At 41.0% G+C, this 14,256-nt stretch overlaps 1 protein-coding gene across 1 annotated transcript in view; it reads left to right on the plus strand.

Annotated features, from left to right (window-relative positions):
- Window positions 1–14,256, plus strand: part of prss12 (serine protease 12) — a 142,820-nt gene that overhangs the window by 36,936 nt on the left and 91,628 nt on the right. Inside the window, exon 3 of the mRNA XM_048604917.1 lies at window positions 3,124–3,262. Coding sequence (XP_048460874.1) covers window positions 3,124–3,262 — 139 coding nt within the window. The remainder of the gene's footprint in view (window positions 1–3,123; window positions 3,263–14,256) is intronic.

Here is a 14,256-nt window from a genome sequence, read left to right on the forward strand (position 1 = left end):
GTTGCTCCTCCCTTTTCAAAGCTGTGCTGAGGTGGGCACGGGATGGAGTCTTGCTTCCTTGTACCTTGTTCTCAGTTGTGATACCCTCTGCCCTGAGGAGGGACATACAGCTGAGAAGAAAGCAGCTGGTCCCACTACTTGTGTTGCTCCTGTTGTTACTGGGGCTCTCGGTGATGGTTTGCCTTGTGGCTCTTGCTCTTCAGTAAGAGCTCAAGGTGACATGGCATCAGTGGCTGCTAGGCTGTGGTGAAAGCTTGCACCAGGGAATTTCGGCTGAAGGAAAGTGAAGTGCTGGACAAATGAAGAGTAGCCCGAGCATTCAGTCATGTCTATCAAATAGTGAAAGCTCTCTCCAGGAGAAGAAAGATTTTGGACAGTGCCTCTCTCCTGGCCATGGCTGCAGCTCTTCAGTTTCATTGATCATTGGCTTCTTAGCTAATCACTTTTACTGAAGAAGTTTCTCTCGCACGGATCCTGGCGAGTTGCTGATAGGTAATGAATGATGTTCCGAATGTTATATTCAAAATAAAAGTTTAAATTAATGTTTTTAATGACTGAATTATTTGCCTGACAGGACCTAAGGGATTTCCCTGCTCTTATCCAATCTTGCTCTAGTGAAACCCAGTGTGGGCACAGAGGTATCAGGATCCTGACTCACCATTTGAACTTTAACTCCCTGCATGCCCGCAAACTGACCTCCACTTGCCTGAGCAAAATGTCCCCTTGGGTATCTGAAGTTTGATCTCACCATAAACCCTGGTGGTTACCCATCAGCTAGAACCAGTTGTAAGTGTTGATAGGGAGATTGCAGGTTGAGTCAGTAGTCAGGAAGGCAAATGCAATGTTGGCATTTATTTTGAGAGGCCTTGAATATAAAAGCAGGGATGTACTACTGAGTCTTTATAAGGCTTTGGTCAGGCCACATTTGGAGTATTGCATGCAGTTTTGGGCCCCATATCTCAGGAAGGATGTACTGGCCCTGGAGTGGGTTCAGAGGAGGTTCACGAGAATGGTCCCAGGAATGGAAAGCTTAACATATGAGGAACGTTTGAGGACTTTGTGACTGTACTCATTGGAGTTTAGACGGATGAGGGGGGATCTAACTGCAACTTTCAGAATACTGAATGGCCTGGACAAAGAGGATGTTGAGAAGATGCTTCCATTGGTAGAAAAGTCTAGGACCCAAGGGCACAGCCTTAGAGTAAAGGGAAGACCTTTTAGAATGGAGATAAGGAGAAACTACTTCAGCCAGAGAGTGGTGAATCTATGGAATTCACTGCCGCAGAAGGCTGTGGAGGCCAGGTCATTGAAAACATTTAAGACTGAGATAGATAGGTTCTTGATTATCAAGGGGATCAAGGGTTACGGGGAGAAAACAGGAGAATGGGGTTGAGGAACTTATCAGCCATGATTGAATGGCGGAGCAGACTCGGTGGGCTGAATGGCCTAATTTCTGCTCCTGTGTCTTATGATCTTATGATCTTATGACCTTATGATCTTATGACCTTCTTGCTGTAGTGAGGCCTTGAAGGAATTCAAAACAAAGGATTTTGTTTTGGTTGAGACCAAATGCTGGATTGATGAGCCAAAGAGTTATAGACAAAGAGGACTTTGGGATACAGGCACTGCTGAATAAACTAAGTGTGCTTTGATTAGTTCTTAGGGCTAAAGGTATCAAAGGATATGGGGAGGAAGAGGGAACAGGGTGCTGAGTTGAATGATCAGCCATGAATATATTGAAGACCAAATGGCCTTCTCCTCTTCCTATTTTCTATGAGGAAGTGTTGGATACAAGCGTTACAACGTTTAAAAGACGCTTAGAAAAGTATGTGCTTAGGAAACAGGATATGGCCCAGGAGTAGGGAGATGGGATTGTTTATTTTGTGATTATGTTTGGCATGGACTGGTTGGACAAAGGGTCTCTTTCCGTGCTGCATGACTGTATGACTCTAACTATGAGCAGTACCTTCAATTCCATGGGTCTTTTCTTCTGTAATTATATGTAAAATTTTCCTGTAAAAGCATAAATTCAGGGTGGATTGAGACATGGGATTTGGCTCAGGAAAACTCTTTCTTGCTCCGCATTCATTTATCGATGATGGCATGTGTAACGTAATTGTACTTTCAATTTGTACTTTGTAATTTCCTTGCAAATATTTATTTATTTATAACAGACCCTTTTTTGTTTGCATTTGTGGAAATGTTGCTGTGCGTGTGGTCCAGAACCTGCTGAGTGCTGTGTGTACTAAAGGATTCTGCAGCTCCTTTACAACTAAGCACACCAATTTATCACATTTTCTGGTATTTCCCGTGTCAGATGATCCAGTGCAAGGAAAGTTCCATTGTATATTGTTTATAATTACCATTTTCCTCTTTGCCTACATAGCATCAGTAGTTATAGTTCAAACGTAATTTTTATGAAACATTTTAGGACAGTTAGCCCTCCAAGTCATGCAAGATGATTGATTTTGTGTATAGCTGCATTATCTGCCTTCTTAAGGATTGTGGACAGAATGGGATCTATACCCCCAAAGTGTATTAATATCTCTACATTCTGTGATGTATTTACCAGCAGCTGCAAAGCAACACCCGAAACGTCAGCCTTTCTGCTCCTATGATGCTGCTTGGCCTGCTGTGTTCATCCAGCTCTGCACCTTGCTGTCTCACCACTCCTACTGCACAGGACAAAATTCTAGGATTCTTTTCTTCCCTCAAACATTGAAGAGGTTAAATGCTTCATGAAGAAATTAACTCTGATTTCTCTCCACAGATGCTGCCAACCCTGCTGAGCTTTTCCAGCAATTTCTGTTTTTGTTTCTGATTTCCATCATCCGCAGTTTTTTGCTTTTTGTTAAGTGTTTAACTTCAGATAAGTGAAAAAGATCATTTATGAAAATACGTTGTGTTTGGGTGCTATTTACATACTTTTTACGGAAGAAATTCCAATTCTGATCGTAAGTATTTATGAATGATCTATGTTCTTGTAGATTTGCTAAGATTTTATCAGAATGGTTCTAAAACAAAACTTTCACAATCTTGTCTTTGTCAAATTTATGTTTGCACCATCACTGTTCAGTTTTGCCATTGTGCATCCAATCATTGATGAATATTTTGTTTCACCAGGTTTAATTAGATTGCAAGGAGGTGCACATCCACATGAAGGTAGAGTTGAAGTTTACATGAATGGAATATGGGGACTGATATGCCACAAGAACTGGGACAATCGAGATGCATCAGTTGTTTGCCGACAGCTTGGATATGGGTAGGTCTTGGAAACTTGGAGTTTTAGAATTAGGATTTTTTTTTGAGTTTGGTCTCACAGAGGTGTAAAATTTCCTAGCTAGCTCAAGTGACAAAATCACTTGTAAGTTAAGTATTACAGAAATGACCAAAGTCATTTTCAACACTGTGTACATTGAGTCAAGTTCAGCTAACATTTAAAATATTGCAGAACTTGGAAATTTCATGCTCGTCTTTGTAAGCTATTTCCTTTCGGTCCTGCACATATACTGCTTTGTTCAGGCCTTCTTTCTGCTTATTGGTCTTGCCTGTTCCCCAGTCTCTATTGAAGATGCTGGATCATATGGTAATATTCAGACCTTTCCTACCACATTCAGTTAATTATCTTCCATGTGTGAATCCAGGTAGCAAATTCTGATTGTCTGATTAATCATGGAAGGCATCACAGTGTCCACATGCTAGTATTGTTCAGTGTGGTGCACTGGATCGAATCCAGGAGCAGTCTAGGTGGCAGATTTTTCCTACCCATACCTCATGGAAACAGAAACCCGCTCTGCAGTGCCAACTGAGATTTGGACTCAATTCTCAGATGCTTTTTATTTGTATGGCTCAGTACTCTGTTGGTTTGGCATTTGCCCAATAAGCCATCGGGGGAGCATCTGTACGTTGTCAGCTGGACAAGAGGGAGCTCAGATTGCTGACAGCTCAAAGAGTGGGATTAGTGCTGCTTCATAATCAAGTTTCAAAGCAGTCAGGAATAGACTCTCCCTCCAATCCTCTTTCCCTGTTGACCCTCAATGACTCAACTAATAATGGCACCACTTGTCATGTTAGAAACCCCAGGTACAAAAGTCAGATAAAGTTTCATTTACCCATACCATGTGATAACAACTGGACAGTTCACCTAGAAGCATATGTTTTTAAAATTGCCTGAAACAGTTTATTTCTTAGCGTAAGAAGATGGTCTGGAAATTCAGCTCAATAAAGTCAGGAAGTTTCTGTTTCCCGAATGCTGTTTCATGCACAAAATGATATTCATGTTTCATGCACACAGTTTTGTGTGAACTGTGCTGAATGCCATTTTTGATGAAAGCCAGAGGAATTCTTTAATCGTCACGAAGAGGCATCCTTTATTTATGGATGTCAGAATCATGCATCAGACCATTAATATGACTAAGTGTCTAACATCTGTTTCGGATACTTTTTGCGACTTTGGTTTGCGTCTAAGATCTTTGCGCAAAACATCGATAAACAGCATAGGAGGGAAAAAAAGTTAACACCTCATTCACCACTGCTGTAAATTAGTTCTCCAATCTCAATCTTGACTTTAATTTCTGGGCCTGTCTGATTGCCACATCACCTTAGCCTGGTCCAACAACTATTGCCCATGGCCTTAAGCATCTAGTGCACCAGTCCAGGGTCCAGGACAGAGGAATGTACACCAGGGTCCAATAAATAGTGCCCATGGCACTCCCAGGACTGACGGCTATACATCAGGCGACAATAACTGAGGTTTAGGCTCTATGATGCCCCTGTGCTAGAGTTGGGAGGTGGCACAGGTCAAGGACAACACAGAGATGGTAACTGCTGCCCTTCCCAAGCTCCAGCCCAAGCCCTAGCCCTAGCCCTATCCGTAGCCCCACCACCCTGATTACACTCTGAGGCTGCCACTGGATACAGTCTGAAAAACAAACCCCACCACCACCCTCTATCTTCTACCATCAAGCCAATTTTGTATCCAATTGGCTATTTATCCCTGGATCCCATGCGATCTAACTTTACTCACCAGTCTACCATGCAAATTGTATTTGCACTCAATGAGGTAACAGTGTTTCTTCACCTCACAGCCATCATAAATGTTGATGGAAGAAAAATCAGATGGCTTCCATTTGGGGAGGGCGCTTGCTCCTTCACATTGCATCCCACCCCCAAGCATTGAAAGCAAGGTATTACCACAGTTTCTGACATGCCTAAGTGTACAATTACAATTAAAGGGCAGCACAAATATATTCGCAGAGTTGTTCGAAAGCCCACTTTATCAACTCACATGAATGAGATAGTTGAGCTCAGATTACAGGCCTGGATCTTTTAGTCTAAGCAGGATACTCGTCAAAAGGCCAAAGTGCCAACGATGGCGGCTGTCAGTAAATTATAAGTCAGCTCACAGTATGAAGCCAATTCTGGGCTATGGGTTTTTTTTAAATCAATGAGTGTCAGTAATGCATTTACCTTTGTAACAATCAGAATCTTTAGGAAAGGCTTGTGTTTGCATCTATTTCAATGAATGTAATATAACTGCAGTGAACTGCTTGATGCTTGTCTGTAATGAGTCTCATAGCTCTATTTCTCACCCTTTCAGTCTTTCCATGTAAGATTAGAAAAATAAGTATGGCTGTGAGTCATCTGTTGTCATTTATTTGATAATATAATACGTAAGCTGAATAATAGGACATTGTAATCTATTTAATATATAACATCAGTGAGGCAATTATTCTACTTATATAGCTGTTATGAAGGGTTAAAAACTTAATCAAGGGTTGGTTTAGGTTGATCCTAATTTAAAAATGCTTTTGGACAGCTGCTGGTTAGAGCTAATATTTGATGCTGTTAATTAGATAATTAAATCAATTTGCTCAAGTTATGCACTTTACATAGCTAATTTCAGTCGTTTGTGTCTGGTAAACAAGGACATATGGACCCTGGACTAATCTAAATAGTAGTTGCTCCTTTGCTTATACTAATCCTGCATGATGAATCCAATCCATATGAATTGAGCACGGGAGCGCATTTCACAAATTTGTGTAAACATTAGCTAGATGATAGTAGATCTGTGTAACAACACCACTAACAACAACAATAACTTTTATTTACATAGCGCCTTTAACATATTTTCTTGATCTTCCAAGGAGCAGCAATCATCACCAGATGGCCACTTCACTCAAATGTTACTCCATGTTGGCGTGACTCTGCATATCTTGCTGGGTCATTCAAACCTGGCTTCTTGAGAAAGGCAGAGTGCAGTGTACATGATAAAACTCCATGGGTTCACTTTAGAGTCAGGGGCAAGACAAGCCAGACTCACTATTTATGACACCAGCTGCCTCCTTATGCCACGTTTACTTCTCCTGTGTGAATTCTAGTGAATGGATGAATGGATAAATGAGTGAATGCATATCATTGATTGGGTGGGCAGGTGGGTGAGGGGGCAGGTGGATGGAGTCGTAGATGAATATGGAGGGTAAGTGGACAGGTAAGTCAATAAGTGCTTTGGTTGTACGGTAGGGTGGGTCTGCAGATTAGTCAAAATGGAGATGATCAAGGTAGGTTCGGGGCCTTTAGTTGAATTGTGGAGTCTGTCACCCCAGCAAACTGAGGCATATAAATAACAAATGGGACAGAACAGCGACGCTTCGCCCGAGACGCACTGACGATGTTACCTAGCAGGGTGAAAAAACGTTTGCAACCAAACCCACCAGCTCGCTGAGCGTGTCCACAACCTCGATGGTGGAGTCTAGTCAGGTCATATTCGGAAAGTAGTTGGGTTGGGTTTGGGGTTGGGGTTTTTGGGGATTTGAGAGGGTAGAAGTATAGATAAATTAGTTGGAGGTTAGTTGGGAGTTCAGAGAGGGTAAACAGGTTAATTGAGTCTGGTTAGCGAGGTATTTGGGGCTCAGGGATAGTCAGGACATTGAGGTAGTTGGGATTGTCAGTGTGAGCGGTTAGCATGACAGTTCTGTAGTTACCCAAGAGTTAGACAGTGTTTTAATCAGTTTATTATTTCCTGGGTAATACAGTTCAGTTCTGAAGAACCATCTGAAGTCTGTAAAACAGAGTTGGAGATTTGTTCAGAATCTCCAAAGGAACAGAGGAATTGCCCATCGGAAGTTCAGACATCCCAGGAAATTCCCATGGAGGTCAGCACATTGGGATCCTGATGTAAATTTGGGATTGCATGTTCACTGTCTGACAATTCGGAGTACAGGATGTCGGAACCAACCAAATGTGCCAGTGTTCCTTACAGGGGCATTAGAAAACAAAAATGTGACACCAAGCCACATCATGAGATCTTGGCCCAGATATTCCAATGACCAATTCATTGTTGGAGCAGTGTAGATTGCAGTTGCATTTTAGGACTATGTAGAATTGCCAATGAAGCTGACACCATGGGAATTGTCCAGGATATCAAATTTTCCATTGAACAATTCTCCTTTAACAATTCTCTAGAACAGTCTGACAAAGCCCCTTCAAGTTGGAGACTTAGGTGGGTTCTGACTTATTAAGCTTGATTGTTACTCATGAGTGATTTAAAAAATCTATGGAACATAGAGTATAGACTATGGGAGACCAGCCAGGAATGCATTGGAATAGTCAATAAAGGTAACAAAGGCATGAACGGGGGTTCAGCAACATCATTTGGGCTGAGACAGGGGAAATATTGGTTGATATTATCGCAACTGGCAATAGGTGACCTTAGTAATGGAGCAGATTTGAATTCAGAAGCTCATCTTGGAATCAAATATGACACCAAGATTACTAACAGTTTGGTTCAACCACAGACAATTGCCAGATAAAGGAAATGAGTCATTAGATAAGAAATGGAGATTGAATTATTGATTGAAGATCATGGCTTCAGACTTCCCAGTATTTAAATGGGAGAAGATTCTGCTCTTCCAGTACTGGATATTCAAAAAGCAGTTTAGCAACAACTTAACAACAAATGAAGCAGTGACAATAACGTTAACATTTATAGAGCTCCTTTATTGTTAAAGTATCCCAAGGGAAATAAATATCTGATAAATATTTGTGTAATCAAAGTGACTCAGTAGTCTACTATGATGAAAGCCATGTGCTCTGATTTCTTACAGCTACAATCTATCTTGCACCTCACAGCAGATTATTAAAAACATTTGTGGCAGAAGTTAAAAATACATCTACATCTAGATTTTGGAATTAATACTGTTAGCTCTTATTAAATTATGGACAGTAATGAATTTCAGCATTTATACTATCAGCCAAAACTTCACTGGATTTTATTTGCAATTCAATGCAGGCATGCAGTGCTTTTATGTACTTGTTGAGGTGATATGTTTCCAATTACTTTATGTTGTAGCTGATGGATTAATCTGTCTCCTATCCAGAATATTAAAACGAGCTGTCAGTCATCCCAAGCTAAGCTAGAGGAAGGACGGAGGGCAATGCGGACGCTATTACTTATAATTTATACATATTAAATTATATTCATTTGGTTATCAGAGCAAAACAAATTTTTGTGCTCTGTTCTCAAACATGCAATGCTGCCTGTGCATTTTATTTTTAGATTGGCACGAACATATAAAACAGCTTGTGCAAGCGAAGTGTATCATTGTTCAAACGTCTGCTGTATATGTAAATGTGAGTGATGTTAAATAGACAAGTGCTGTCTTTGAGCAAACACATACCAAGATAGCTGCATGTCAGGCTGCAGAATAGATATGCCTTTTTCCAAGTAGTTTAATAATCAATTATATCATCTTTGTCTTTCTCATAATAGTGATTAGGGACCATACTATAAACAACATAGTCCTGTGTTTTTATATTTGAATTACTAACACAATTATTGTGATGGCGCTGAGCTAATGTTCAATGCCACAGATTAAGAGCAGTCCCAGGTGGGAGGCTTACTTCCTTCAGATTCTGATCTGAATATGTCAAGTTGGAGGACGCTGAACAGAGCCCGTGGAGCTTCCTGCAAAAATGAATGCTGAGTAGAGCTTTAAATCCTCCTGCTTTTGCCAGTTATTAGGGATGTTGGTGGTGATCTGGGATGGAACCTTATGCCTATTTGCTTAGTTACAGGCATTAAGTTAGGTGCAAAAAAAGGGGACAAACAGTGTGCTAGAGTATTGGAGAAGACTGGACCTATATGAAAACAAACCAAGCAGAAACTCCTCTGTCTCTGTGGAACCAGAAGTGGGGGTGGGGTGGGGGGAGGAGGGGTGCATACACATGCTGTGGGCAACTTTGCTGAAAGTGAATTGGGCTTTGCTTAACAAAGGGAAGAACTTTGATGTAGTGAAAAGCAGGAGTGATTAAATGAACAGCAAAATCATGACCACACTCTGCCAGCTGAAAATGCAATGTTTGTGATCTGAAATTGTTGAATTTGATGTGGAGTCTAGAAGGTTGTCAATATTAATGGCCAAAATATTTCAGGCTATGAAAAGTGAACTTGCATTAATATTGAACTGTTCCTGTCTTAAGAATATCCCCAAACAGTTCACAGCCAATGATGCACTGACTAAGATTGACAAATGCAATTAACATGTTTATAATAATAGACTGTCCATTGAGTGCAAAATCCCATTGATTCTGCAGGACCTTTGCAAGTTCAGCTCATTGTTTTTGCTTACAGTGCAGCTAGGAGAAAACAAAAATCTGCTCAGATTTCTGTACACAGCTATTATCCAGCAAATTGTCTTTATTATCTCCAAACTTCTCTATTCCAAAGCATTCCTGGATAACATCCAACATTTTACTATCTATATACTTGAGTCATCCAAAACTCTATTGCTCATGCCATAATCTACACCAAGTCCCACTCACCTATCACTCCTGCACTTGCCAACCTACGTTGGCTCCAGGACAAACAACATCTAGATTTTAAAATTCTCATCCTTGTTTTCAAATCCCTTGATTGACTCATCACTCACCATTTCTGCAACCTCATTCATCCTCACAATCCTCTCAGATACCTGTGCTCACCTTATTCTGACCACTTAAGCATGCCCGATTCCAACTGCTCCATCATTGGTGGCCATAGATTAGTTGACCAAGACTTAAGCTCTGGAATTCCCTCCCTAAACCGCTCAACCTCTCTTTCCTCCCTTAAGACACTACTTAAAATCTAATTCCGTGATCAAGATTTTGGTCTTATGACTTAACATCTCCTTATTTGACTCGGTGTTAGATGTTGTTTATATTGCTCATATGCAGGGCTTCGGGCTATTTCATTGCACTAAAGGCAGTATATAAATAAAGTCATTATTGTTATTGTAATATATCCTTCTGTGTTTTGGATGTCCTATTTTAAAATGTACTTTTCTTTCTGGTTGCTTAAAAAATATATAATGCTACGGTTCCCAGTTCAAAAAAGTGATTGTCTGGCAACAAAATTCCAATTCTGGCATTGTGTGAAACAGCAAACCATTGCATGAACTCATTGAAGCAAGGTGATACCGCCAGTGTCCATTAATTTCCGGTCAGTATCACTGTTCACCAAGGCTCAACTTTCATGAATGACCAACTATCACATTCTTGGCATGATTCAGTTACATCCATTTTGCATAATCTATCAGATTACTAATTCCTGGATATTTATTTGCTACTTGAAGTATTTTCCTCTCATTTAATATAAAATACATTTAAAGCAAATTAACCACAGTTTTCATGTCACAGCAGAAAGCTGTTAAATCAAGAGTTATGGAGGTGAAACCATGAATAGAATCTAATGCTGCAGCAACAACTGTTTAATATTATTCCTTATAATGTCAGTATTTATTTTATTGAATGCATTTAAGAATACACAGCTTTGTTGTACGAGAGGAGAATTGAGAACAGCACGGCAACAAAAGTACCTTTAAATGTACAAAGTGTGAGTAACAACAGAATAATTTATGGAGGAAAAGCAGTTTTCAAGACAGATACTAACCTTGAAAAGTAATCTGGAATTGTAAAACTCTTCAATTCCAGTGGGCACATGTTAGTTTGTGCAGCCTTGCAATAAAATCTCCAGTCTGCCAAACATTCAAATGAATAAGTGTATGGCTGTCAGATTTCGGTAATTGAATTTGATCAGTAGAATTCGTTGGGGATACAAACCTACATATATAATATAAACATTTTTAAAAAAATATTACATCCCTTTGAAACATATCCTGTAATGATGGTAGAGAAATAAATGTAGCAATGTATTGTTTGCTGATTCCATATACTGAAGATTCCTAATGGATTTTTGTTGATATTGTTGTTGGCTGTGTCTTGATTCAAGGATGATGTCTACTCAGGGTTAGAAATCTCTGCCATGGCTCCTCATATGACTGAACAGGCCAAATCTCGACCCAATGGCTGTTAGTAATGGCAAATTACATAAAAGCGAATGTTTAACGTTGTTGTTCAAGATTATGTGTGACAAATTGCCTCCTTGCTGTCTTCATTTCTTTGTAGAAAATTTGCCAAACTAAAACTCATTCTACACTAGCAAGGAGGTTGATTAACTCAGTTGGTTGGAGAGCTGATTTTCCACACCAGCCAAGTTACAGAGTCATACAGCCCTACAGCACAGAGACAGGCCCTTTGGCCCAAACTAGTCCATGCTGACCAAAATGTCCATCCATGCTAACCCCATTCCCCTGCTCTGGGCCCATATCCTTCTTAACCTTTCCTATCCATGTATTCATTCAAATACCTTTTAAATGTTGTTAATGTACCCGCTTCAACCACTTCCATTGGCAGATCATTCCATATGCGTACCACCCTGTGTAAAAAAGTTGCCCCTCAGGTTCCCATGTATTCTTTCCCCTCTTACCTTAAACTGATGCCCTCTAGTCCTCAATTCCCCAACCGTGGGAAAAAGACTGAGTGCATTTCCCCATCCATGCCTCTCATGATTTTATACACTTATATAAGATCCCCACCCTCAGTCTCCTATGCTCTAAAGAAAAAAGTCCTAGCTTGTCCAACCTGTCCATATAACTCAGTCCCTTGAGTCCTGGCAACATCCTTGTAAATTTCTTCAGCACTCTTTCCGGTTTAATAACATCCTTGCTATAGAAGATGAGCAAAACTGAACACAATACTCCAAGTGTGATCTCACCAACATCCTGTACAACTGCAACATAACTTCCTAACGTCTATACTCAATGCCCTGACTGATGAAGGCCCAGTAAGCCAAAAGCCTTCTTCACTGCCCTGTCTACCTGTGACTCCACTTTCAGAGAACCATGTACCTGAACTCCAAGGTCCCAGTGTTCCATTACATTCCTTAAGGCCCTACCATTTACCATGAAACTCCTACCCGATTTGACTTTCCAAAATACAACACCTCACGTTTGTCTATGCTAAACTCCATTTGCCTTTTCTCGCCCCACTTCTCCAGCTGATCAAGATCCTGCTGCAATTTCTGATAACCTTCTTCACTGTCCCACGATACCACCTATTTCAGTGTCATCTACAAACTTACTAATCAAGCCTTGTACGTTCTCATCCAAATCATTGATACAGATAACAAACAGCAATGGGCCCAGCTTCGACCCCTGAGGCACACCACTAAGTCACAGGACTCCAGTCAGAGAAGCATCCTTCCAGCATTACCCTCTGCTTCCTACTGTCAAGCCAATTATATATCCCATTTGCCAGCTCTCCCTGGGTTCCAGGCGATCTAATCTTCCAGAGCAGCCTACCATATGGAACCTTACCAAAGGCCTTACTGAAATCCATATAGACTATGTCTACCGCCCTGCCCTCATCAACCTTCCTGATCACTTCACCAAAGAACTCTAACAAATTTATGAGGCATGAACTCCCACTCACGAAGACATACTGACTACTCCAAATCAAACCCTATCTTTCCAAATGCATGCATATTTTATCTCTCAGATTCTTCTCAAATAACTTACCTACCACAGAGGGTCTAGGCCCGAAGCGTCGGCCTCTCTGCTCCTATGGTGCTGCTTGGCCTGCTGTGTTCATCCAGCCCTGCACCTTGTTGTCTCGGATTCTCCAGCATCTGCAGTTCCTACTATCACAGATGTTAAGCTTACTGGTCTCTAATTCCCAGGTTTTTCTTTGCAGCCCTTCTTGAATAAGAGTGCAACATTCGCTACCCTCCAGTCTTCTGGAACCTCACCTATGGCTAATGATGATACAAATATATCAGCCAGGGCCCTCGCAATTTCTTCTTTAGCCTCTTGCTGGGTTCTTGGATTTATCTAGAACATAGAACATAGAACATTACAGCGCAGTACAGGCCCTTCGGCCCTCGATGTTGCGCCGACCTGTGAAACCAATCTGAAGCCCATCTAACCTAAACTATTCCATTATCATCCATATGTTTATCCAATGACCATTTAAATGCCCTTAAAGTGGGCGAGTCTACTATTTTTGCAGGCAGGGCATTCCACGCCCTTACTACTCTCTGAGTAAAGAACCTACCTCTGACATCTGTCCTATATCTATCACCCCTCAATTTAAAGCTATGTCCCCTCGTGCTAGCCATCACCATCCGAGGAAAAAGGCTCCCACTGTCCACCCTATCTAATCCTCTGATCATCTTGTATGTCTCTATCAAGTCACCTCTTAACCTTCTTCTCTCTAACGAAAACAGCCTCAAAACCCTCAGCCTTTCCTCATAAGACCTTCCCTCCATACCAGGCAACATCCTGGTAAATCTCCTCTGCACCCTTTCCAATGCTTCCACATCCTTCCTATAATGCGGTGACCAGAACTGTACGCAATACTCCAAGTGCGGCCGCACCAGAGTTTTGTACAGCTGCAACATGACCTCATGGCTCCGAAACTCAATCCCTCTACCAATAAAACCTAACATACTGTACGCCTTCTTACCAACGCTATCAACCTGGGTGGCAACTTTCAGTGATCTATGCACATGGACACCGAGATCTTTCTGCTCATCCACACTACCAAGAATCTTACCATTAGCCCAGTACTCTGTATTCCTTATCTGGTCTGGACCAGGACATTTATCCGTCTTCATACATTTTAATATTTCCAAAACTTCCTCTACTGTGATATGGACTGTCCCCAAGATATCGCCACTAACTTCCCCAAGTTCCCAAGTCTTCGTGTCTTTCTCCATGGTAAACACAGAGGAGAGATATTCATTGAGGACCTCACCCATCTCCTGCGGCTCCACACATACATGTCCACTTTGGCATCCTATTCACTCTCTAGTTATTCTTTTTCCTTTAATATATTTAAAGAATCTCTTTAGATTCACCCTAATCTTCTCAGCCAAAGCTA

Source organism: Rhincodon typus, chromosome 1 (genome assembly GCF_021869965.1).
Source record: "Rhincodon typus isolate 14 chromosome 1, sRhiTyp1.1, whole genome shotgun sequence".
Lineage (NCBI taxonomy): Eukaryota > Metazoa > Chordata > Chondrichthyes > Orectolobiformes > Rhincodontidae > Rhincodon > Rhincodon typus.